Source organism: Coregonus clupeaformis, chromosome 20, assembly GCF_020615455.1.
Source record: "Coregonus clupeaformis isolate EN_2021a chromosome 20, ASM2061545v1, whole genome shotgun sequence".
NCBI lineage: Eukaryota > Metazoa > Chordata > Actinopteri > Salmoniformes > Salmonidae > Coregonus > Coregonus clupeaformis.
The window spans coordinates 22,230,494-22,255,598 of NC_059211.1; the positions used below are offsets into that span (position 1 = coordinate 22,230,494).

At 45.2% G+C, this 25,105-nt stretch overlaps 2 protein-coding genes across 2 annotated transcripts; both read left to right on the forward strand.

Annotated features, from left to right (window-relative positions):
• The first annotated feature begins 2,249 nt into the window (after window positions 1-2,249).
• On the forward strand, window positions 2,250-8,460 carry ahsg1 (alpha-2-HS-glycoprotein 1). Its single transcript, XM_041840593.2, has 7 exons — window positions 2,250-2,498; window positions 6,224-6,334; window positions 6,523-6,607; window positions 6,757-6,923; window positions 7,233-7,349; window positions 7,546-7,620; window positions 7,753-8,460. The coding sequence occupies exons 1-7, from the start codon at window positions 2,289-2,291 to the stop codon at window positions 8,173-8,175; spliced, it is 1,188 nt and encodes a 395-aa protein (XP_041696527.1). The 5' UTR covers window positions 2,250-2,288; the 3' UTR covers window positions 8,176-8,460.
• Window positions 8,461-16,032: 7,572 nt separating this feature from the next.
• On the forward strand, window positions 16,033-20,581 carry fetub (fetuin B). The gene is made up of 7 exons (XM_041840594.1): window positions 16,033-16,284; window positions 17,343-17,456; window positions 17,640-17,727; window positions 18,064-18,230; window positions 18,501-18,614; window positions 18,771-18,857; window positions 19,300-20,581. Exons 1-7 carry the CDS (start codon window positions 16,078-16,080, stop codon window positions 20,065-20,067), a joined length of 1,545 nt encoding a protein of 514 aa, XP_041696528.1. The 5' UTR covers window positions 16,033-16,077; the 3' UTR covers window positions 20,068-20,581.
• The last annotated feature ends 4,524 nt before the right edge of the window (window positions 20,582-25,105 follow it).

A 25,105-nucleotide genomic window follows, 5' to 3' on the forward strand; every position in this document is an offset into this window, starting at 1 on the left:
GTATGCTCAGAACTCACTCGTTCACACCTCCCTACGCCTAACGCCCTTCCAGTGTGTTCTAGGGTATCAACCACCCCCTGTTCCCGTGGGATACCGCATCAGGGATGGTACCGGCTGTGGAACGAGTGGTTCCGTCCGAGTGCGCAGGTCTGGGAGACGGCCCATCAACATCTCAGTCAAGCCTCACAACAGCAAAGACCTACGCCGACCGACGCCGGAGACCTACTCCCACTTATCAACCCGGGCAACGAGTGTGGCTGTCTACCCGAGACCTGCGGTTCCGACGGAGCTACAAGAAGCTCCAACCCAGGTACATCGGTCCTTTCAAGGTACAGAGATGTATTAACCCTGTCACCTACCGTCTGTTACTCCCTCGACACTACAGGATAAACCCTACGTTCCACGTCTCCCTATTGAAACCTGTCCACTATAGCCCGATGTACCCCCCAATCGCTCAACAACCTACTACACCACCTTTGGAGGAGGAACAGGACACCACCTATACAGTCCACGAGATACTGGAGTCAAGACGGAGACGAGGGGGCATCGAATATCTCGTGGACTGGGAGACATGGGTCCCTGCTAAGGACATACTGGATCCCGCTCTCAAGGCCGCTTTCCACGCTGAACACCCAGATCATCCAGGACCCCGACCCAGAGGAAGACCACCCGGTAGAGGTAGAAGGACGTCAGGAGCCGGACCTGGGGAGGGGGATAGTGTAAGGGATCGGGGGTTGGCTGGGTCTAGACAGAGTCTGACACTTCCCCGATCTACAGAGAGGGGGAGTCATCAGACTCGATCTGGTTCACCTGAGTTCTGAGCACACCTGTCAGTAATTAGTGTAGGATTTAAGGTGTGCTCAGAAGTTCAGTCGGTGCGAGGTATTGTTCCATTGTGACTTGCTAAGCGTTTTGTTCCGAGAGAGAGAGAGAGTTTGTTGTTTTTGATTACCCGTGTATCCGACCTGTGCCTTGTTGTTTGACTCCCCGTATTGCTTAATCCTCTGCTTGTCTACCCCAGTGATTACCGTTCTCTGATCCTGTGCCTGTGCCCTCGACTACGACTAAGCCCGCTCCCTTGGTACCTCTGCCTGTCTATGCCTGGCCCGGTTTTGACCACAGCCCGCCCGACCACGATTAAGCTATTCCCTTGTCTGTCCTCTAATAAAGCATCGCTATTCTGCGATTGGATCTTACCACTCTGTCCGAGTATTCATTACACTTTATTTCATACAAACGCTTTTGATGACGCCCAAATGGTACCCTATGCCCTTTATAGTGCACTACGTTCGACCAGAGCCCTATAGAAGACAATCAGAGAAAAGCTTCTGTTTCTTTTATGTAGAGAATGTAACTCAGGTGAGGATATCTAGTCTCTGAGGATGATAAGAAATGCCAGCAGGAGAAGACTGAAGAGTCCTGCAGGTCTCTAAATACGACATCATCTTACCACATAACCTTATACGTGGGAGGAAAAGTGTCTCAATATTCAAAAGTAAATTTACACACACACACACACACACACACACACACACACACACACACACACACACACACCAGAGGGGCACATTTTAACATTCTCTGTTGCACTCTATTGATTCCTGGAAGATGTGTTCTGTCAGTCAGTGACACTCTGGACACAGTCCTCTGTGTCCCACAAAAGGTTAAAGATTAAAGATCAAAGTACAGCTCAGCAAATAACTACTGGACAGGCAGCAGAGAGATTCGTTTATCACTGTGGTGATTGGAGGATTGAGATGATCCAATGATTTCAGACGCCCCCTGTGGACCCACATGTCCCTTTCTCTCAAGTTAATAATTGATGTCCCCTGGATGAACTCTCTCTGATAATCACAACATCAGTCAGAGACACAAATATACTGTATGTATTGTATAACATTCATTTTTACAGCAGGATAGATGGCTCACCCTCTTTTCTATCACTACAAAGCTCACACAAAAGCCTACAGTGCAAAGTTCACATTGCTGACATACAATTTTCTAATATACAACCATCTTTAAACCCTTAAAAACCATATTAGAAGTTTATATTGACGAAGTGAAATATGAGACAAAACATATTCCCAGCTTTTGAATGATCCATTTCGCAACACTTTCAATGACACAAAGCTGCTCTCCTCTGTTTACTTTGCATTGACTTTGGCAGCAGGAAGCAGTCTCAGCTACACTCTAGTTATCTCCCTCCTGTTACGGTTAACCATACAAACATTCGTTTGTATAAATAAGTGCCTCAGACTGCCGTGCGCCTTTATTCAACTTGTGCTACTATGAGGGGACTGGTTGTTCTGTCCGTCCTGGCAGTGTGGGCACTGCCCTGTGCCAGTGTGCCAACGCGAGACACCAGTGGACGCCACTGGACCTGCGATGAGAACGAAAAAGAGCCAGGGGCGAGTTTGGCCATGCTCAGCATCAACAACAAACATTTCCATGGATACAAGTTCCAGCTCAGTAACATAACCTCCAGCACAGCGGAGAAGGTAGGTGCAGGAGGGGAGGGGGCTGCAAAGGGGTCAGGGGTCAGGGATTGATGGGAGGGGGCTGTAAAGGGGTGTAGGGGTCAGGGATTGATAGGGGGGGGCTGTAAAGGGGTGTAGGGGTCAGGGATTGATAGGGGGGGCTGTAAAGGGGTGTAGGGGTCAGGGATTGATAGGGGGGGCTGTAAAGGGGTGTAGGGGTCAGGGATTGATGGGTGGGGTTGTAAAGGGGTGTAGGGGTCAGGGATTGATAGGGGGGCTGTAAAGGGGGTGTAGGGGTCAGGGATTGATAGGGGGGCTGTAAGGGGGTGTAGGGGTCAGGGATTGATAGGGGGCTGTAAGGGGTGTAGGGGTCAGGGATTGATAGGGGGGCTGTAAAGGGGTGTAGGGGTCAGGGATTGATAGGGGGGGCTGTAAAGGGGTGTAGGGGTCAGGGATTGATAGGGGGGCTGTAAAGGGGTGTAGGGGTCAGGGATTGATAGGGGGGGCGGCAAAGGGGTGTAGGGGTCAGGGATTGATAGGGGGCTGTAAAGGGGGTGTGGGGGTCAGGGATTGATGGGGGGGCTGTAAAGGGGTGTAGGGGTCAGGGATTGATAGGGGGGCTGTAAAGGGGTGTAGGGGTCAGGGATTGATAGGGGGCTGTAAAGGGGTGTAGGGGTCAGGGATTGATAGAGGGGCTGTAAAGGGGTGTAGGGGTCAGGGATTGATAGGAGTGGGCTGTAAAGGGGTGTAGGGGTCAGGGATTGATAGGGGGGCTGTAAAGGGGTGTAGGGGTCAGGGATTGATAGGGGGGCTGTAAAGGGGTGTAGGGGTCAGGGATTGATGGGAGGGGGCTGTAAAGGGGTGTAGGGGTCAGGGATTGATGGGAGGGGGCTGTAAAGGGGTGTAGGGGTCAGGGATTGATAGGGGGGCTGTAAAGGGGTGTAGGGGTCAGGGATTGATAGGGGGCTGTAAAGGGGTGTAGGGGTCAGGGATTGATAGGGGGGCTGTAAAGGGGTGTAGGGGTCAGGGATTGATAGGGGGCTGCAAAGGGGGTGTAGGGGTCAGGGATTGACAGGGGGCTGTAAAGGGGTGTAGGGGTCAGGGATTGATAGGGGGGGCTGTAAAGGGGTGTAGGGGTCAGGGATTGATAGGGGGGGCTGTAAAGGGGTGTAGGGGTCAGGGATTGATAGGGGGGGCTGTAAAGGGGTGTAGGGGTCAGGGATTGATAGGGGGGGCTGTAAAGGGGTGTAGGGGTCAGGGATTGATAGGGGGGGCTGTAAAGGGGTGTAGGGGTCAGGGATTGATAGGGGGGGCTGTAAAGGGGTGTAGGGGTCAGGGATTGATGGGGGGGTGTTTGTTGGGATTGTGGACACTTTAGACTGGGCTGCATCTCAGTCCTCTCAGGGGTTTAATTACTTGTTGCCATCCTTTTTCTGCACTGTGTATCAGACACACTTCATACCACTGGGACGCCGTCATTGGTATGGGGCCATTTTGGAATGAGAGAAAGGTAGAGAACTACTGGAGGTCTTTCTTATCTGTCTTCTCTCTGGACTTGTTGATCTTGATGAAAGTGTGTGAAGAGATGATGAATGAGCTCTTTTTGTCACTAATTTAATGTAAGATGAAAAGACCCTTCTCTCTCTACTTTCTTCTCTAATTCTTATTTCAGTGTTTTCTCTCCTTCCTGGATCCATGGTAACAAGAGTAAGGGAGGAAACATTATAGTCAAAGTATTTTCACTGTGTAACTCGCTCTCTCCTCTCCTTCTCTCCTCTCTCCTCTCTCCTCTCTCCTCTCCTCTCTCCTTCTCTCCTCTCTCCTCTCTCCTCTCCTTCTCTCCTCTCCTCTCCCCTTCTCTCCTTCTCTCCTTCTCTCCTCTCTTCTCTCTCCTCTCTTCTCTCTCCTCTCTCCTTCTCTCCTCTCTCCTTCTCTCCTCTCTCCTTCTCTCCTCTCTCCTTCTCTCCTCTCTTCTCTCTCCTCTCTCCTTCTCTCCTCTCTCCTTCTCTCCTTCTCTCCTCTCTCCTCTCTCCTCTCTCCTTCTCTCCTCTCTTCTCTCTCCTCTCTCCTTCTCTCCTCTCTCCTCTCTCCTTCTCTCCTCTCTTCTCTCTCCTCTCTCCTCTCTCCTTCTCTCCTCTCTCCTTCTCTCCTCTCTCCTCTCTCCTTCTCTCCTCTCTCCTTCTCTCCTCTCTTCTCTCTCCTCTCTCCTTCTCTCCTCTCTCCTCTCTCCTTCTCTCCTCTCTCCTTCTCTCCTCTCCTTCTCTCCTTCTCTCCTCTCTCCTCTCTCCTTCTCTCCTTCTCTCCTTCTCTCCTTCTCTCCTCCCTTCTCTCTCCTTCTCTCCTCTCTCCTCTCTCCTTCTCTCCTCTCTCCTTCTCTCCTCTCTCCTTCTCTCCTCTCCTTCTCTCCTTCTCTCCTTCTCTCCTCTCTCCTTCTCTCCTTCTCTCCTCTCTCCTCTCTCCTTCTCTCCTTCTCTCCTTCTCTCCTTCTCTTCTCTCCTCTCTCCTCTCTCCTCTCTCCTTCTCTCCTTCTCTCCTCTCTCCTCTCTCCTTCTCTCCTCTCTCCTCTCTCCTTCTCTCCTCTCTCCTTCTCTCCTCTCTCCTTCTCTCCTCTCCTTATCTCCTTCTCTCCTTCTCTCCTCTCTCCTCTCTCCTTCTCTCCTTCTCTCCTTCTCTTCTCTCCTTCTCTCCTCTCTCCTTCTCTCCTTCTCTCCTTCTCTTCTCTCCTTCTCTCCTTCTCTCCTCTCTCCTTCTCTCCTCTCTCCTTCTCTCCTCTCCTTCTCTCCTCTCTCCTCTCTCCTTCTCTCATTCTCTCCTTCTCTCCTTCTCTCCTTCTCTCCTCTCTCCTTCTCTCCTCTCCTTCTCTCCTTCTCTCCTTCTCTCCTCTCTCCTCTCTCCTTCTCTCCTTCTCTCCTTCTCTTCTCTCCCCTCTCCTTCTCTCCTTCTCTCCTCTCTCCTTCTCTCCTTCTCTCCTTCTCTCCTTCTCTTCTCTCCTTCTCTCCTCTCTCCTTCTCTCCTTCTCTCCTTCTCTTCTCTCCTCTCTCCTTCTCTCCTCTCTCCTTCTCTCCTTCTCTCCTTCTCTCCTCTCTCCTTCTCTCCTCTCCTTCTCTCCTCTCTCCTCTCTCCTTCTCTCCTTCTCTCCTCTCCTTCTCTCCTCTCTCCTCTCTCCTTCTCTCCTTCTCTCCTTCTCTCCTTCTCTCCTCTCTCCTCTCTCCTTCTCTCCTCTCTCCTCTCTCCTTCTCTCCTTCTCTTCTCTCCTTCTCTCCTTCTCTCCTTCTCTCCTCTCTCCTCTCTCCTCTCTCCTTCTCTCCTTCTCTCCTCTCCTTCTCTCCTTCTCTCCTCTCCTCTCTCCTTCTCTCCTCTCCTCTCTCATCTCCTCTCTCCTTTCTCTCCTTCTCTCCTCTCTCCTCTCTCCTTCTCTCCTGTCTCCTCTCTCCTCTCTCCTTCGCCTCTCTCCTCTCTCCTCTGCCTCTCTCCTCTCTCCTCTCTCCTTGGCCTCTCTCCTCTCTCCTCTCTCCTCTCTCTTCTCTCTTCTCTCTTCTCTCTTCTCTCTTCTCTCCTCTCTCCTCTCTCCTCTCTCTTCTCTCTTCTCTCTTCTCTCTTCTCTCTTCTCTCTTCTCTCTTCTCTCTTCTCTCCTCTCTCCTCTCTCCTCTCTCCTCTCTCTTCTCTCTTCTCTCTTCTCTCTTCTCTCTTCTCTCTTCTCTCTTCTCTCCTCTCTCCTCTCTCCTCTCTCCTCTCTCTAATGCAGGGTGAATCTGACTGTAAATTGCACCTGGAACTGGACCTCCAGGAAACCATCTGTCACGTCGTCAACCCAAAATCTTTTAAAGAGTGTGACATCCGCCCACATCATGAAACGGTAAGCCATTACACAACAATGCCCAACCAGAGGTTCAATAGTCATAGTGATACATGCCAGTCCTGTTGAGAGAGGCACCTGTACAAACAGATGACTAAGCAGAAATGTTGCTCCTGTAAGTCGCTCTGGATAAGAGCGTCTGCTAAATGACAAAACCTTTAAATGTATGCCATGTCTCCCTCATGCAGCAAGTGAATGCCCACTGCAATGTGACCCTGAGCATCACAGAAGGCATTGCAGAGGTCTCTAAACACTCCTGCAACATTGAACCAGGTATCTAATGTTACCTTAGCCTACTACAGCGCACGCCACCAAAAACACAGTACATGTGTCCTTTTTTATACACAGCACAGTAGTGAGTAAATCTACCTCCAAAAATGGTTGAGTGCATTTTTAATCAAGTTTAATTTGATTTCATGAAGTTTCCGCTGAGGAGATGGTCAGAATGTGTCCGGACTGCCCCACTCTGCTGCCCCTGCATAGCCCCGAGGGCCTAGAGAGTGTGAAGGCAGGCCTCAGGCAGTTCAACATGGACCACAACTACACCTCCTACTTCAAACTGATGGAAGTGGGGAGGATAACATCTGGGGTATGGTGACGTAGTAGGAATACCTCCCTGTACTCCTCTGGGTACACAATCCAAAACACGTTTGGGCCCTATCTAGTCAAAACCGGTCACTATTGCAGGGATAAGTCTAAAATAATGTAACACACTGCTTAGAGTGTTCTAGGAATCCTACCACTGCCACCAGTGTAATATGCTATTTGGAGTGTTTGTTTGGGAAATTAAGCAGGTCTCCCCTGTCTGTCTAGACCTGTACAGATGTAGGATCTTAATTTGAACCAGGATCAAATTAAGATCCTACATCTGTAAGTCATGTCTCTCTCCCTTTCCTAGTACATGATGATGACTGGAATGAACTACTACGCTGAATTTGCCATCATGGAGACTGAGTGTAATGCCAAGAGCAGGATAGACACACAGGCCTGCAAGCCAATGTGCCCCGATAAAGCTGTAAGGCAACTAGCCCCTCTCTCTCTCTCTCTCTCTCTTTGTGGGTTCGATTCCCACAGGGGGTAGGAAAAAATAAAATAAAATAATGCATTCACTAACTGTAAGTCGCTCTGGATAAGAGCGTCTGCTAAATGACTAAAATGTAAATATATATATTTCTCTCTCTCTCTCTCTCTCTCTCTCTCTCTCTCTCTAGCGCCATGGGCTCTGTAAATCCACACTGCTAGGGAATGGCAATGTGGATGTCGACTGTGAGATCTATGAAGCTCTGGTAAGCCACTTTTAACTCTCACATAAATACATTCCGAAAATATAAAATTACAAAATATGTTGCCAGCCCTTCTCTAATGTCTGTCATTTCAAACATGGTCGACTCATGTTCCTTTTGTTGTTTCCATGGCAGAACGCCAGTTCTCCCCGTACCCCTGGAAGGGAGTGTGGACCCCCACCACACAAGCCCGGACACCCCAACCATCCTGGCATGAAACATCACCTCCCTCCCTTGCTACACAGGCTGCCAACAGGCAATCCAAGCCCTCTACCAGGCTTCCCAGGACGCCCAGGTGGCCCACCCCGTGATCCCCATAACCCACCCCCTGGTCCCCATAACCCACCCCCTGGTCCCCATGGAGAGTTCCCCTTCCCCCACTGTCACGGCTTTGTGAAAATCCCCCCCTCTATCCACCCTCTTTGCCCCTTCCCACCCCCTCATCACTCCCACCCACACCCTCGCCCCCATGGCCATGGGCCACCCCTAGGGCACTCTCGACCCCCCCACCCTCCACAAGTTCTGGGCGAGGGTCCTCCACCACATGACAAGGCATGATTTCAGCATTACGATCACATTTCTAAATGGTGGATGGTTGAAATCATGTTAGGAGATAATGACATACACATATTCAGAAGTAGTTTTGCATCAGGGTTGAAATAATGCCAGTAATAAAAATAATAAGTATGTTGTGTACCAAATTATTCTCTCGTTTATGGCTTCCATATTGGCTTCTACTGCAGGCATGGTATTTCACCTATGGATTCTCCCTGTTAAAACCAGCTTGGTTCTCTGCCATTCTTGGATTACATCTTTTTTTAACTAATAAATGACTTGATGATACTAATGTACTGTACTTGATGATACTAACGTACTGAGATATTAATGACTAACTAGAGGAGACGTAAAGGACAGGCACACACACACACACACACACACACAGACACAAGCTGTTAAACCAAGTCCATTAAGGTCATATTTATCTTAACCACTGCGGGCCGATGTAACGGCTCAGTACAATGACACATGGCATATGGTCTTGTTCGGGGTAAGCACTATGCTAACATGACATGGAGGAGTTAAGCCACTCCCATATCTCTATAATCAATCAAACGTATGCATATTAAGCAATTCTCCAGATAGTTACATATCAGTTAATCCTCTTGTTTTCGATGGGTGGATTCACTTTCAGCATAGGTGGGTCTTGACAAATCCAGACAAGCAAAATAACCTCTGACAACCCTTATTTATAAAACAAATGAAAGAAATACCTGTGTTTGGGAGTCGTGAACTACATGTAGTTCAACTAGTAATTGAACTACATTTTGCAGTAGCTTGGTGATAGTTGAACTAAATTAATATTTTGGTAGTGCTTTCAGTAGTTAATAACTGCTTTCAGTAGTTAATAACTGTTTTCAGTAGTTAATAACTGTTTTCAGTAGTTAATAACTGCTTTCAGTAGTTAATAACTGTTTTCAGTAGTTAATAACTGTTTTCAGTAGTTAATAACTGTTGTTGCCATGCAGCTGTGTCGCTAACTACTGGAACTATACACTACTTTCTTTGCTAAAATAAAATATGGGTGAAATAGACAATAATTTCCTTTCATTTCGTCTTCAGACCTGCCTAATTCTCACTTGAAACATAGTTTTGGTGTTTAAACAAGTTTATAGTGCCTGATTTCAGGCACTAGATTTACTGGAAATTACTGGAAATTACTGGAAATATGTTTACATTACTTATTTTATTAATTTCCCACCATTTTATAAGTAAGACCACAACAAACTAGACAGTTCTAGTACAATCTGAGGCTTCTCTGTTGAATAAACGTGTCTCTGGCTTCATCCAGTGGTCGGCTGCGTCATTGCAATCCATTTTGTCACCGCTTTTCCTGCTGGTAGGGGAAACACTCTTCATGGCATTTCGATACCAAAGTGACTTTTTCGTTGCAGGTTAGGATAATTAACGTAGCAGGTTAGGACTGAGGTTAAGGTTAGGATAAGGGTTAGGGTTAGCTCTTCTAACCTGCTACGAAAATCACTTTGTATCGAAGTGCCGTGAAAAGACTGGCCGTGTTCGAGAGCATTAAAATGACTGCCGACTGACTGATCTACAAATCACCTTGCATCATAAGTAACGACTCATTATTTGTAGATCAGTCAGTCAGTCACAATTTACCCATGAGACATTGCGGTTTTGACCCTTTCAAACACAGTGTTGGGAAAAGTACCCAATTGTCATACTTGAGTAAAAGTAAAGATGCCTTAATAGAAAATGACTCAAGTAAAAGTGAAAGTCACTGAAATATACTTAAGTATCAAAAGTAAATGTAATTGCTCAAATATACTTAAGTATCAAAAGTAAAAGTAAAAGTATAAATCATTTCAAATTCCTTATATTAAGCAAACCAAACATTTTCTTGTTTTTTTAATTTACAGATAGCCAGGGGCACACTCCATCACTCAGACATAATTTACAAACTAAACATGTGTGTTTAGTGAGTTCGCCAGATCAGAGGCAGTAGGGATGACCAGGGATGTTCTCTTGATAAGTGTGTGAATTTGACAATTTTTCTGTCCTGCTAAGCATTCAAAATGTAACGAGTACTTTTGGGTGTCAGGAAAAATGTTTGGAGTAAAAATAACATTATTTTCTTTAGGAATGTAGTGAAGTAAAAGTAAAAGTAGTCAAATAAATAAATAGTGAAGTACAGATACCCAAAACACTACTTAAAAGTACTTTACACCACTGCTCGAACACAGCCAGTGTGTCCCCCTGCTGGTAGAGGATACAGGACGCATTTGTGCGGATCACTTTTGTCGATGGTACCACCTTTCAAAGTGTGTTGCATTAATGGTGAAAAAAATTGACAGACTTGCGCAACTACATGTCGACTGCATTAACTTTACAAAAATCATGTGATCAAAAGGTCTTGCAGTTTTTTATGAAGTCACCTTCAAATCGCTGCAGTTGATTCTCATCAACTGCACCATGCAGCCAACACCTGCATTGTGGGAGGTACTATTTGTCAACCAATCATCAGGGTGTTTTTTGTTTGAACCGCACGAACGTGGCCAAAGACGTGACTGAAACAGGAACCAACTTTGCTGTGATTCTAAACCGACAGGGGATACAAATGAAAGTGATATTTGAGACCTCTCTCTAACCAATAAATAGTACACATATTCTGTTTTCAGTTTGTGAGTGTGTGATATGGGGGAATAGAAAAGTGTATTTAGCCAATTATACAGAAAAACTTTTAGAAACAATAGCAGCTATGTTGACACTGCCATGTTGATCTGAGCCTTGCTGTTGGAAAACCACTACAGTGTCCAACTTACGACTGTCCCCGACTTTCGTCTACAGTCGCAGGGGCGGGCTCCCCAGGCATAAGCGACATAAGCGGTCCCCAACCCCCTAGCGGCATTTTTGGGTGGGGGGCGACGACGATGACTAACTGCTGAGAGTTAGAATAGTAGAATACACAATCTCACTCAGATATAATTAACATGGCATAAATCATGGCAAAATGTGTAGAATTGCAGGAAATTAGCTTTAAAACTAAAATAAAAATGTCTCCACCCCATGGCAAAATGGGTACAGTTGCAGGAAATTAGCTGTAAAACTGCAAAGAATTTCTCACACAGTGTCGAGAACGAGCCGAGCACTCGCTCAAGTCCGGATCGTGGTTACAGGTTGGCTAATACCAGGCGTGCCCTACACATAGAGGATGATAGAGGCCTCTAGTGGACAAAAAGGGCGGTGTTCGCATGGGCAGCGCCATTGAGGGCTTCCACCATTTTAATGTACTCAACTGGGTGGGACTCCCAACTTCGTTGTCTGATCCCTCCTGGTGACCCTGTTGGAGTCATGTCCAACCGGGTCATCAGGAGGGATCAGCCAATCGTGAAGAAGAAAATGGACTATTTCTAAATGGAGATAGCCTCAATGGCGCTGCCCATGCTGTCACAGATGCTATAATGGCACAGATACAAAGATGAGTCCTCTATCTACAGTATCTCTATGACACTACAGGACTTTAAAATCCTAACATTGCTGAGCCTCTCACCTTAAATGACCGTCTTTCCTGTAGTTTTTTGTCTTGTAATGGATTACAGTTTCATCAGGGAGCCACAAAGATGAAGTGAACAAATGTCATCGCTGAATTCACGTTGTTTGTTATTTCATGCAGCCACAGAATAGAAAGAAGCTAAACAAATTATTTTGTATTCGAATTTCGCATTGTTTAAAGTTGAGCAACCTGGTCTCAGAGCATTTCATATTATTCTTTACGTAAATCCGAGATGCTCCATTTAGTATGATATGTTACGTTTGGTATGGTTACATAAGAATGATGGTTACTTAAGGCAAAAACAAAAGGAGGGTAGATGGGTGAGCTTATAACGCAAACGTCTAGCAACCGGTTGCGAGGTCGAATCTCATCACGGACAACTTTAGCATTTTAGCTAATTAGCAACTTTTCAACCACTCACTACTTTTTAGCTACTTTGCAACTACTTAGCATGTTAGCTAACCCTTCCCCTAACCTTAACCCTTTTAGCTAACCCTTCCCCTAACCTTAACCCTTTAACCTAACTCCTAAACCTAACCCTAACTTTCACCCTAACCCCTAGCCTAGCTAACGTTAGAGAGCTAGCTATTGTTAGCCACCTAGCTAGAATTGGTAAAATATCATACATTTAGCAAATTAGTAACATATTGTAAGTTTTGCAAATTCGTAACATATAATACGAATTGTAATTCGTGACATATCATATGAAATGGGTGATGGAGATCCACAAATTAATACATACCATACGAAACATATCATACTAAATGGAGGGTATCGGATTTACATACAGAATAATCCAAATTCCCTGAGACCAGGTTGAGTTGAGAGCTATCATTCAGCAAAGTAAGGGACTGTACAATGAGACTGGGTGTGTAAATATGCCTCCAGGATAATATGGTAAAGTTGGCCTCATGGATAAGTCCTCGAACAAATAAATAAGGCCAATGACTACTAGATCAACAGTTTTTAATGAAGCCAGCAACGCTGATACCAAATTAATGTTCTAGAAGAAGAAAAAAGTTTGCACGTTGGGAGAGAAAGAGAGAGCATTTCATCAACTTTTAGATTGCTTAGAACACCAGTAAAATGAAATATGCTAGCTAAATGTGAAACATGTATAATATAATCAGCAGTTCACATGATCACATCACAGTCACTGCAAAGGGCTCAGTTAATCTGATTTTGTTAATCTAAAAGCAAATAATTAATTTCAGTGATTGACAGTATACAGGTATTGTTGCATGTAGACTGAACCAATCTCAGTGAAATTAGATTAAATCTATTCATGATCAGTTTAATATACTTCCTTCAGTAGCCTAAGTGTGGTAGATTGGCTTGATAGCAGCATTCATTGACGTTGTTGGTTGGCTAGCAAGCAAAACTTGACATAGCACATCGTTCACTTTTGGGAAAACTGGTCCAGCCACTTGATAGCCAGCTATTGTTAGTTAATAAAGCAAAATGATGTACTAATATGAAAGTTTAAACCCACCATAGTGATGTTGGTTAAGGAGATATGAATGAGGTCCCAGGCAGAGAGTTCTCGGTTGAACGTGCATCAGATAGTCCTTGCACTTTGAAACCCACACCCGCGTGACGTATAACACAGACCACCAAGAGTGTGTCCCCTGCTGGTAGACTTTCTCTTGACACAAGAAATGACTATGGTTGAGTTGTAAGCCGAAAGTAGCCGATCGTAGACAGAAGTCGATGAGTGTACATGTGCGCCGACAGCAAGCAGGACAACTTCTGCTGTTTCTAGGAAACGAAACAATGGCAGACACTGTTGTTATTGCTGATGAAGTGGATGTGATCAAACTTCCACGTACATTTTTAGTCATTTAGCAGACGCTCTTATACAGAGCGACTTTCAGTTCGTGAGTGCATAATTTTTTTCTTCTTCATACTGACCCCCCGTGGGAATCGCACCCACAACCCTGGCGTTGCAAGCGCCATGCTCTACCAACTGAGCTACACGGGACACTTCTCCTACACGAAGCTGAACATGATCAACATGGTCCAAGGAATGAATATCCTGATGATGAGGAAATTAGATACCAGCCCAAGCTCTTTCTAACATTCACAAGACTTGTTTTGTATTTTCTCAAAATATAACCAGGTAGTGAGTGCATAGACTACTCGAATGAGAACGTATACTACAGGTGTTTTTGCAGCATATAATTGTAACAGATGTGATTAAATGAAGTTACTGGGTAACGATATGCCAAGCAATATACCAAGCAGTCAAATGCACTTGCTATTGACCCCATAAATGGTGTCTGGGATACTTCCTTAATTAAGGGCCGGTTTCCCGTACACAGATAAAGCCTCTAAAATTGCCAGTCTATAAATCCCCTACAGTAACTCATGTGTAGCCTACAAGATGTTACATTTGATTCACACTTAATAAACAATCAACACATTAGAATTTGTTTGGTGACAACAATATTACAGACAAGAGAAATTATAGGCTATACCATGGGACACAACATTACAGTAACATCTAGATAAATACATTAGCTGTTTTGTCGCAAGTAGGATATTTCATTTATTTATGTTAGAGATTTGGGTCACATGTAGGTCTATGTAATTAGATTGGAAGGATTTGTGCTCTAAATACTCATCCACCCAAAACAGTGAACATGCATTGTTAATAACCAATGATAGGTGGCGACATCAACCATTTATGAGCATGTGGTGCCTTTTTGCTTCCAAAGAAAACAGAAGAAGGTTGTCTCCCACAATGCTTTGGTTCCGACTTCAAGTTGCAGTTGGTGAGGAGCAACTGCAGAAATTTCCAGTCGACCACAGTCGAAATTTCATGACCTTTAATCACGTGGTTTTTTGTAAAGGTCATGCAGTCAACATGTAGTCGCAAGTACATACCCATAATGCAACACACTTTGAAAGGCGGTGACCAACGTTGGTCAACTTCTTGACAAAAGTGATCCGCTCAATTCTTTGGGGTGAATATGCGCCAGAATTCTGCCAGCCGCGTGAGATCCGCAGAGTGTTTGAGTTGTGTTCATACTTCAGAGCCAAGTATGGCGAGGGGTACGTGGCGCAACACTGAAATGGAAGGGCCACAATAGACCCTTTAGTTTATCTTCTCTTTTGTTTAAATACAGCATTTAATAGTAGAGTATCTGAATGTAATTTGGGGACTATAGCTGGTTTAATGCTGGTTTAGCTGTTTTAATGTAGCCCCACATAAGGTCTGTGTGGCAGCCTGCATCCGGCCCACCTCAGGACCGGGGACCTAGGCAGGAACTCAGACGTACCTTTGTGCAGTATGTGGGCCAGACCTGGGCCACACCTTTTAATTGTACAACATTTTTTCACTATATGGCCCAGATCTGGACCATAACAGTATGAAAATGTATGCACTCACTAACTGTAAGTCGCTCTGGATAAGAGCATCTGCTAAAAATGACTAAAATGTAAAAAAAAAAAAAAAGCTTTTAGAATTAAGCATTTTTTACAATGTGTGGGCCAGAGCTGGGCCAGACTAATTTTGCTATCAATAATGTCATGATATTCTGGGTAAAGTAAGATAGAAGGTGAAATATTTTCGGTAGATGTTCCTAAAGCTGATTGTAACTACATACAGACATGTTATAAAGTATGGACAAGCTCATTCATTCACATGTCATGAATTCACTATGACATCTTCATATTTGTATATGGTTTATTATACTTTTGTTATGTAGTAGATCACATGGGTTGGAAAATGTTTTTTTCTCAGACATAAATAAACTATTCCAAGTGAAAGCCAAAGATCATAGCTTTCTGGCGGGGATCATTTTTCACTAAGTAGTTTGGGAAAGGGAAAGGATGTAGTGAACTACTTTTTCAAAGTAACTTTAAGAAAAGTATAATTTACTTAACTAAAGGGTAGCTTTAGTGTAGCTTAACTTCTTCCAAGTGTGAAGTACTGTAATTGGTAGCTTGGTAAACTTTATTTTCAGAGTAGCTTCCCCAACACTGAGTAACACCCTGAAAAGGGACAATTCCGAGAACACTCCTACTGGTGAAACCAAAAAATCTGTTCACATTTTTTGATACGTAACACTTAAAAGAGCATGATAAGACATTCCTGGTCACTGTTACCTATAGCTTCTGACAGGGCTTGGAGTTTCTGGGTAGATTACAGTGGGGCTGATAGGGGTCCTATGGACTGATAGGATTACAGAGGGGCATCGTGGGGGGTTAGGGGTCATGTTTACCTGGGCGGGAGTCGGACCCAGAACAGTATTGTGAAGAGGGAGGGGGTGTGTGTGTGTGTGGGGGGGGAGGGGGGGGGAGTACGTGGAGCTGTATATATACCAGCCCTACTGGATCACGTCTCCTCACCTCATCCACAGCCAACGGCCCATCGGACCTCCACTATGATGAAGCAGTGTGCCTTGTTGTTGCTGGCGTGTGCGGTGTATGCTCATGCCGCCCCCCTGGAGCCCGGCATGAAGCCCGGGTCGTGCCAGGACGCCGTGGCCCTGGGAGCAGCAGGACAGGCCCTCGACAAGATCAACAAGGACCGCACAAAGGGCTACGTGTTCGGTCTGCACCGCCTCAGCAACGTCAACCAGATGGAGCATGTGAGTTATGTTGCTCCTATTTTCTCACTGTAACTCTACCTGTGTGGTACTGCGTTAAGTTAAAGGGGAGAAATTATTCAGCTACTGCCTTAAAGAAGAGTCCTGTAGCATGCTCTGTTTGTTTATGCAATTTGCTTCAATAGGTGGTCAGTTTTTACGTTTTTCACGCATTGTTTAAATGGTTTTCATGCAGTGGCAAAAGATAACAGAAATTGGGGTCTAAGAAGTATCATACAATTTCATCTGTTTTATAGGTAGTGAAAAAGTGATATTGCCTGCCACTAAGACAGATGAGACAGGCCCATACATTGTCAGCAAGGCCTTTCTAAGAGCAGGAGCAGGGCATTTGACTAGAATTTGAAGTTATAGATGGTCCCGTGTAGCTCAGTTGGTAGAGCATGGCGCTTGCAACGCCAGGGTTGTGAGTTCGATTCCCAAGGGGGGCCAGTATGAAAAATGTATGCACTCACTAACAGTAAGTCGCTCTGGATAAGAGCGTCTACTAAAATGTAAAAATGTAATGGTGACTTAAAAGACGATTGAAGATAAAAAGTATTATTTCGATCCCCTTGTCTTTGTTTTTCAGTATCAGCCCCAGGAGAATAAGTGTTGTTTTTCAGTATTAGCCCCAGGAGAATAAGTGTTGTTTTTCAGTACCAGCCCCAGAGGAATAAGTGTTGTTTTTCAGTACCAGCCGCAGGGGAATGAGTGTTGTTTTTCAGTATTAGCCCCAGGGGGATGAGTGTTTTTTTTCAGTATTAGCCCCAGGGGAATAAGTGTTGTTTTTCAGTATTAGCCCCAGGGGTATGAGTGTTGTTTTTCAGTATCAGCCCCAGGGGAATAAGTGTTGTTTTTCAGTACCAGCCCCAGAGGAATAAGTGTTGTTTTTCAGTACCAGCCGCAGGGGAATGAGTGTTGTTTTTCAGTACCAGCCCCAGGGGAATGAGTGTTGTTTTTCAGTATTAGCCCCAGGGGAATAAGTGTTGTTTTTCAGTACCAGCCCCAGGGGTGTTGACTCCGCTGTGCTGATTGCGTCTGTATTTCCATTGCTGTTTCAGGGTGAAACAGGGGTTGTGTTCTACCTGACTATGGATGTGCTTGAGACCAACTGCCACGTGCTCAGCAGGAAAAACGCAAAGGACTGTGAGGTCCCCAAGGCTGAAAACACACCGGTAAGAACCCAACACACACACACACACACACACACACACACACACACACACACCAAACACACATACGCACAGACACACATAACTGGAACATTACTGTATGTCTCAATATTGACTTTACCCGGGCCCTGGATCGAAATCTGTCCATGTTTAATCTGTTTTTGTCTTGTATGTGTTTACTCACAGGTCTACGGTCAATGCAAGGCTGTTATCTACATGAACCGAGTCCACAGAGTGGTTCGTCTGTACAACTACAACTGTGTGGTCAGACCAGGTAAATTCCAGTGCTTTGTCCTCTCCAAAGCAACAATAACAGCGTTTCCCACCAAACAGCACTTTGCATCCATCCACCGTGTAGTAGTTGGGTGATGTACGGTCCGCAGAAGCTTTTTTGTTTGTCATGTGGTTCCAATGACTCTGTGGGAGCACGGTGCTTGATACACCTGAGTTTTGGGGTTTGATTCCCATATATGGACCACATATACTGAATATATGTTAAATATAAATTACTGTGTATAAAAGCCTCTGCTAATAACCACATTACACAGTACATTTCTGACCAATGAAAGCGGCGTTCTAAACAGTGTCCCTATTTGATGTATTTTCCCAGCGGCTGCGGCGACAGTGGCTAAGCGGTGTCCAGACTGTCCCTTTGCCGTGTCCATGGACAACCAGGAGGTCCTGAAGACAGCCACCCTGTCCATGGAGAAGTTCAACAAGGACAGCGGCTTGGCCAATCACTTCGCCATCCTCAACATCACCCGTGCACAGTCATCGGTCAGAACACAACACTACACTACCCAACACTACAACACACCCCAATGAGGAACACAACACAACAACACACCCCAATGAGGAACACAACACAACACAACACTACACTACAACACATCCCAATGTAGCATAATACAAACCAACACCACAACACAACAAAAATTTCAACAAAACGATGAATCTCCTCACAGCAGCAAATGAACTGGTTTCATATTGTGGTGTAATTATATCTTGTTCTCATTGGTTCTGATCTCTGTTGCTCTGGTATTCCAGATGGGCATGGCCACCTTCTACTTTGCAGAGTTCACCATCCAGGAGACTACCTGTGCCAACACCACCAACCCTTCAGCAGCCTCCAAGTGTCCTCTGATGGACTGCGAGTTTGCAGTAAGTGAATGACAGTACCATTGATATTTTAGTCAAACAGCATAAACTGTGTAGTAACAGCGTTATTAAACCTGAATTACAGCCCGAATAGTGTTTAACAGTGTAATAACTATGTAAGAACCAGTGTTATGATTTCTCCCTCTCTCTTTTCCACAGCACAAAGGACACTGCAAGGGCTCCCACTCTCATGGCATGGGCGGCGAGGAGTTTGTCCAGGTCAACTGTGAGGTCTTTGAGAATGAGGTCAGGCACTCTCCATTTGAAACAAGGGTTGAAACTTAGTTTCAGATGCATAGAGGAAAACTCCAGCAGCTGGAATTCTTGTATGCTCCACAGTGTGTTTAATGGATCAAACCACCATTTCAGTTATCAGATCTTCATTTCAGTTATCAGATCTTCATTTCAGTTATCAGATCTTCATTTCAGTTATCAGATCTCCATTTCAGTTATCAGATCTTCATTTCAGTTATCAGATCTTCATTTCAGTTATCAGATCTTCATTTCAGTTATCAGATCTCCATTTCAGTTATCAGATCTCCATTTCAGTTATCAGATCTCCATTTCAGTTATCAGATCTTCATCTGGGTTTACATCCTTAAATGACTAATGATGTTTTAGTGATCGTGTGTATTGATTGAATGATGACGCTGTGACTGATCCCCTGGTCGGTCGTTGTATCCTGCAGAACTCAATGAATGAGAAGGCAGCTCACCTGTTGGGAGGAGAGACCGACCACAGCCACACCCACCAGGCTGGAGAACACGGCAGAGACCACACCCACAATGCCTCTGGCACTCACGACCACACCAAGGACCACAAACACGACGGCGCCCGCGTCCATGGTCATAAAGATGGCGCCCACTCTCACGAAAAGGGAGCTGCTGGCGGTCACGACAAGGGAGCTGCTGGCGGTCACGACCACGCTCACGCCCACTCTCATGACCTCGGTCACGCCCACTCTCATGACCAAGCCCACTCTCAAGACCACGTTCACGCCCACCACGCCAAGGCCCATAACCACAGCACTGACACCGGACCGCACCAACACCACATCTACAAGCACAACGGTGAGGGCCACACTCATGAACATGACCATGAGCTAGCCCTGGACCACGACCACAAGCACGCTCACCTGCACGAGCACGAACACCACCACCATCACCACGAGCACCCACACCAGACCGAGTCCCGCCACCAGCCCCAGGGTACTGTGACCGTCCTCCCCGCCTTGGGCCTGCCCATGACCCTGCCCTCCTTCCCCGACCAGCCTGTGGGTAAGCAGGGCGCCACTCTGCCCGTGGTCCAAGACCCAAAGATCCCTGGGATGAGACAGCCCGCCATCTTACCCTTCCCCACCACCGTGTCCACTCAGTGCCCTGCTGAGGTCAAGGATGAGGACAAGTTTGTGAAGGAGCTCTTCGCTGAGGACCCCCTATTCAAAGCAGCTGCGTAACCAGTCCCTTGTCTCCATGGAGCTGAAACACAGAACTGATTATTCTCAATACCTACCAATGACCCACTCTTTACTGACACTGGCAAGAAGAATAAACAAGATCACAAAGCTAGTTATGATATTGTTCTTTGGAACTCACAGAGACAGGTTTCTGCATGTCAGGTATTTGGTTACATATGGTTGTTATACATCTAGCTACCTCTAAACCATTTTCACCTGTCTGTTTGTCCGTCTGTCCGCCTGTCTGTCTACCTCTCTGTCCGTCTGTCTGTCTGCCTCTCTCTCTGTCTGTCTGCCCCTCTCTCTCTCTCTCTCTGTCTGTCTGTATGTCTGCCTCTGTCTGTCTGTCTGTGAGAATTATGTTTGAGACTGTGACTGTGTGTTCCTAAAAAAACAAAAGGATTGACAGCATTGTTTTGTACGTTTCTAATACTCTATCTATCTATGTCATGACGGAAGATAGTTGTTGAGGTGGGTGTTGTTCCTAGACTCACAAAATAAAAATAAAACATCACTAATGCATCAATAGACTCCTTTTCTTCTGCACCATACAAGATTAAAAGAAAAACAGCTTTACCTAACACTACAAAATCCACGTCTAGACGCAACAGTATTGAGGATAAACGTTTCTATAACCCTGACCTCTACATGAAACCCTGCACTCATAAAAACCTAGTCACAGTGTCGAGGTACAGTATACTGAAGTAACCTATAATGGTGCTCCAATAATCAGAGCATAAGTACGTATATAGTTCTGTCTATGTTGGCAGCAGAGCATCGCCTATCTCATTCAACAGATATACAGCAGGCTATACAATACCTGTAAAGGATAGTACTGCTTTTATTGCCTAGAATAAGGCAAAGCATACCCCTGGCTACAGTACCTAGAAGTGGGTTGGGGAGGTACAAGCGGGTGCAGGTAAAAAAAAAAAAAAAAAAAAAAAAAAAGGTTGTGAAACCCTGACCTCAAGATACACAGTACTGTTCTCACAATGCCAGGAAAACGTTGCGTCAGATGTGATTGTGAAAAAGAAAACGTTATCTGGTCGAAGCTACTGTGTATCTGTATAGATAAGCCCCATTTTCTTCACCATGGCACTACAGAGAATAGCAACAGGAGGATTGGAGACAGATCTAGAGCAATCACCATAACAACCACCCTGATTACATCACAGCTGTATCAATAGACCCAAAAGGGGAGATATGTCTGTGTGTGACAGCCGATGATGGTGGAGATATAAAGGTCCATTCAGGGTTTGAGAGTGTGTCGTTGAGGTGGGTTTGAGAGTGTGTCGTTGAGGTGGGTTTGAGACAGTGTCGTTGAGGTGGGTTTGAGACAGTGTCGTTGAGGTGGGTTTGAGTGGTTTTGTTGAGGTGGGTTTGAGTGGTTTTGTTGAGGTGGGTTTGAGAGAGTGTTGTTGAGGTGGGTTTGAGAGAGTGTTGTTGAGTTGGGTTTGAGAGAGTGTTGTTGAGGTGGGTTTGAGAGAGTGTTGTTGAGGTGGGTTTGAGAGAGTGTTGTTGAGGTGGGTTTGAGAGAGTGTCGTTGAGGTGGGTTTGAGTGGTTTTGTTGAGGTGGGTTTGAGTGGTTTTGTTGAGGTGGGTTTGAGAGGGTGTTGTTGAGGTGGGTTTGAGACAGTGTCATTGAGGTGGGTTTGAGAGAGTGTTGTTGAGGTGGGTTTGAGAGTGTGTCGTTGAGGTGGGTTTGAGACAGTGTCATTGAGGTGGGTTTGAGACAGTGTCGTTGAGGTGGGTTTGAGACAGTGTCGTTGAGGTGGGTTTAAAAGAGTGTTGTTGAGGTGGGTTTGAGAGAGTGTTGTTGAGTTGGGTTTGAGAGAGTGTTGTTGAGGTGGGTTTGAGAGAGTGTTGTTGAGGTGGGTTTGAGAGAGTGTCGTTGAGGTGGGTTTGAGTGGTTTTGTTGAGGTGGGTTTGAGTGGTTTTGTTGAGGTGGGTTTGAGAGGGTGTTGTTGAGGTGGGTTTGAGACAGTGTCATTGAGGTGGGTTTGAGAGAGTGTTGTTGAGGTGGGTTTGAGAGTGTGTCGTTGAGGTGGGTTTGAGACAGTGTCATTGAGGTGGGTTTGAGACAGTGTCGTTGAGGTGGGTTTGAGACAGTGTCGTTGAGGTGGGTTTGAGAGAGTGTTGTTGAGGTGGGTTTGAGAGAGTGTTGTTGAGTTGGGTTTGAGAGAGTGTTGTTGAGGTGGGTTTGAGAGAGTGTTGTTGAGGTGGGTTTGAGAGAGTGTTGTTGAGGTGGGTTTGAGAGAGTGTCGTTGAGGTGGGTTTGAGTGGTTTTGTTGAGGTGGGTTTGAGTGGTTTTATTGAGGTGGGTTTGAGAGAGTGTTGTTGAGGTGGGTTTGAGACAGTGTTGTTGAGGTGGGTTTGAGAGAGTGTTGTTGAGGTGGGTTTGAGAGTGTGTCGTTGAGGTGGGTTTGAGACAGTGTCGTTGAGGTGGGTTTGAGACAGTGTCGTTAAGGTGGGTTTGAGACAGTGTCGTTGAGGTGGGTTTGAGAGAGTGTTGTTGAGGTGGGTTTGAGAGAGTGTTGTTGAGTTGGGTTTGAGTGGTTTTGTTGAGGTGGGTTTGAGTGGTTTTGTTGAGGTGGGTTTGAGTGGTTTTGTTGAGGTGGGTTTGAGTGGTTTTGTTGAGGTGGGTTTGAGTGGTTTTGTTGAGGTGGGTTTGAGTGGTTTTGTTGAGGTGAGCATAGGAGTGATGAAGATAGTACATATGATGGATGTGCCCAATGCCAATCCACTTCATAAACCTTTGATATGGATAGGATACAACCTTGCTATTCAGACAGCCTTACTGTACTGTTCAGGGAACACAAACCACTAACCTTCAGCCCTCATGGGCTTCCTCAGCCATTAAGCATTTTCTGCATTTAACTACCAGTATACTAAAGTTAAATCACTGCATGGCATTGTTTGGCAATACAATGACAAGTTCACTATTTAAACAAAAAAAGCCTGTACCCAGGCTACATGTTTCCTTACTTCCAAACACTTTTTACATTCCATGCTGGAAAACAAACAAGTAACTGATATGCACTGTACACAAACAGATACAGCACACCCAGTGATCCTGAGCCATAAAGAGACAATGCAATACAATACAATTCTTGATTTATTGGTCAGTTTGCATGGATATTCTTTGTTATTTTGCTGTCATATCACCCAACCTGACACATACAGTTGAAGTCGGAAGTTTACATACACTTAGGTTGGAGTTATTAAAACTTGTTTTTCAACCAATCCACAAATTACTTGTTAACAAACTATAGTTTTGGCAAGTCGGTTAGGACATCTACTTTTTCCAACAATTGTTTACAGACGGAATATTTCGCTTATAATTCACTGTATCACAATTCCAGTGGGTCAGAAGTTTACATACTGTGCCTATAAACAGCTTGGAAGATTCCAGAAAATTATGTAATGGCTTTAGAAGCTTCTGATAGGCTAATTTACATCATTTAAGTCAATTGGAGGTGTACCTGTGGATGTATTTCAAGGCCTACCTTCAAACTCAGTGCCTCTTTGCTTGACATCATGGGAAAATCAAAAGAAATCAGCCAAGACCTCAGAAAAAAATTGTAGACCTCCACAAGTCTGGTTCATCCTTGGGAGCAATTTCCAAATGGCTGAAGGTACCACGTTTATCTGTACAAACAATAGTACGCAAGTACAAACACCATGGGACCACGCAGCCGTCATACCGCTCAGGAAGGAGACGCGTTCTGTCTCCTAGAGATGAACGTACTTTGGTGCAAATCAATCCCAGAACAACAGCAAAGGACCTTGTGAAGATGCTGGAGGAAACAGGTACAAAAGTATCTACAGTGAGGGAAAAATGTATTTGATCCCCTGCTGATTTTGTACGTTTGCCCACTGACAAAGACATGATCAGTCTATAATTTTAATGGTAGGTTTATTTGAACAATGAGAGACAGAATAACAACAAAAACATCCAGAAAAACGCATGTCAAAAATGTTATAAATTGATTTGCATTTTAATGAGGGAAATAAGTATTTGACCCCTCTGCAAAACATGACTTAGTACTTGGTGGCAAAACCCTTGTTGGCAATCACAGAGGTCAGACGTTTCTTGTAGTTGGCCACCAGGTTTGCACACATCTCAGGAGGGATTTTGTTCCACTCCTCTTTGCAGATCTTCTCCAAGTCATTAAGGTTTCGAGGCTGACGTTTGGCAACTCTAACCTTCAGCTCCCTCCACAGATTTTCTATGGGATTAAGGTCTGGAGACTGGCTAGGCCACTCCAGGACCTTAATGTGCTTCTTCTTGAGCCACTCCTTTGTTGCCTTGGCCGTGTGTTTTGGGTCATTGTCATGCTGGACCTTGCGGGCACTGCAGGATTTCATTCCTTCACGGCGTATTGTGTTACCAATTGTTTTCTTGGTGACTATGGTCCCAGCTGCCTTGAGATCATTGACAAGATCCTCCCGTGTAGTTCTGGGCTGATTCCTCACCGTTTTCATGATCATTGCAACTCCACGAGGTGAGATCTTGCATGGAGCCCCAGGCCGAGGGAGATTGACAGTTCTTTTGTGTTTCTTCCATTTGCGAATAATCGCACCAACTGTTGTCACCTTCTCACCAAGCTGATTGGTGATGGTCTTGTAGCCCATTCCAGCCTTGTGTAGGTCTACAATCTTGACCCTGACATCCTTGGAGAGCTCTTTGGTCTTGGCCATGGTGGAGAGTTTGGAATCTGATTGATTGATTGCTTCTGTGGACAGGTGTCTTTTATACAGGTAACAAACTGAGATTAGGAGTATTCCCTTTAAGAGTGTGCTCCTAATCTCAGCTCGTTACCTGTATAGAAGACACCTGCGAGCCAGAAATCTTTCTGATTGAGAGGGGGTCAAATACTTATTTCCCTCATTAAAATGCAAATCAATTTATAAAATTTTTGACATGCGTTTTTCTGGATTTTGTTGCTGTTATTCTCTCTCTCACTGTTCAAATAAACCTACCATTACAATTATAGACTGATCATTTCTTTGTCAGAGGGCAAACGTACAAAATCAG

Bases quoted from the DNA above. Each gene is read 5' to 3' on its own strand.
- ahsg1 (XM_041840593.2), top strand. From the start codon at position 2,289: ATGAGGGGACTGGTTGTTCTGTCCGTCCTGGCAGTGTGGGCACTGCCC. The intron at 6,335-6,522 runs GTAAGCCATTAC...TCCCTCATGCAG, and splicing joins TCCGCCCACATCATGAAACG to CAAGTGAATGCCCACTGCAA. The intron at 7,621-7,752 runs GTAAGCCACTTT...TTTCCATGGCAG, and splicing joins GTGAGATCTATGAAGCTCTG to AACGCCAGTTCTCCCCGTAC.
- fetub (XM_041840594.1), top strand. From the start codon at position 16,078: ATGATGAAGCAGTGTGCCTTGTTGTTGCTGGCGTGTGCGGTGTATGCT. The intron at 18,231-18,500 runs GTCAGAACACAA...CTGGTATTCCAG, and splicing joins TCACCCGTGCACAGTCATCG to ATGGGCATGGCCACCTTCTA. The intron at 18,615-18,770 runs GTAAGTGAATGA...TCTTTTCCACAG, and splicing joins TGATGGACTGCGAGTTTGCA to CACAAAGGACACTGCAAGGG.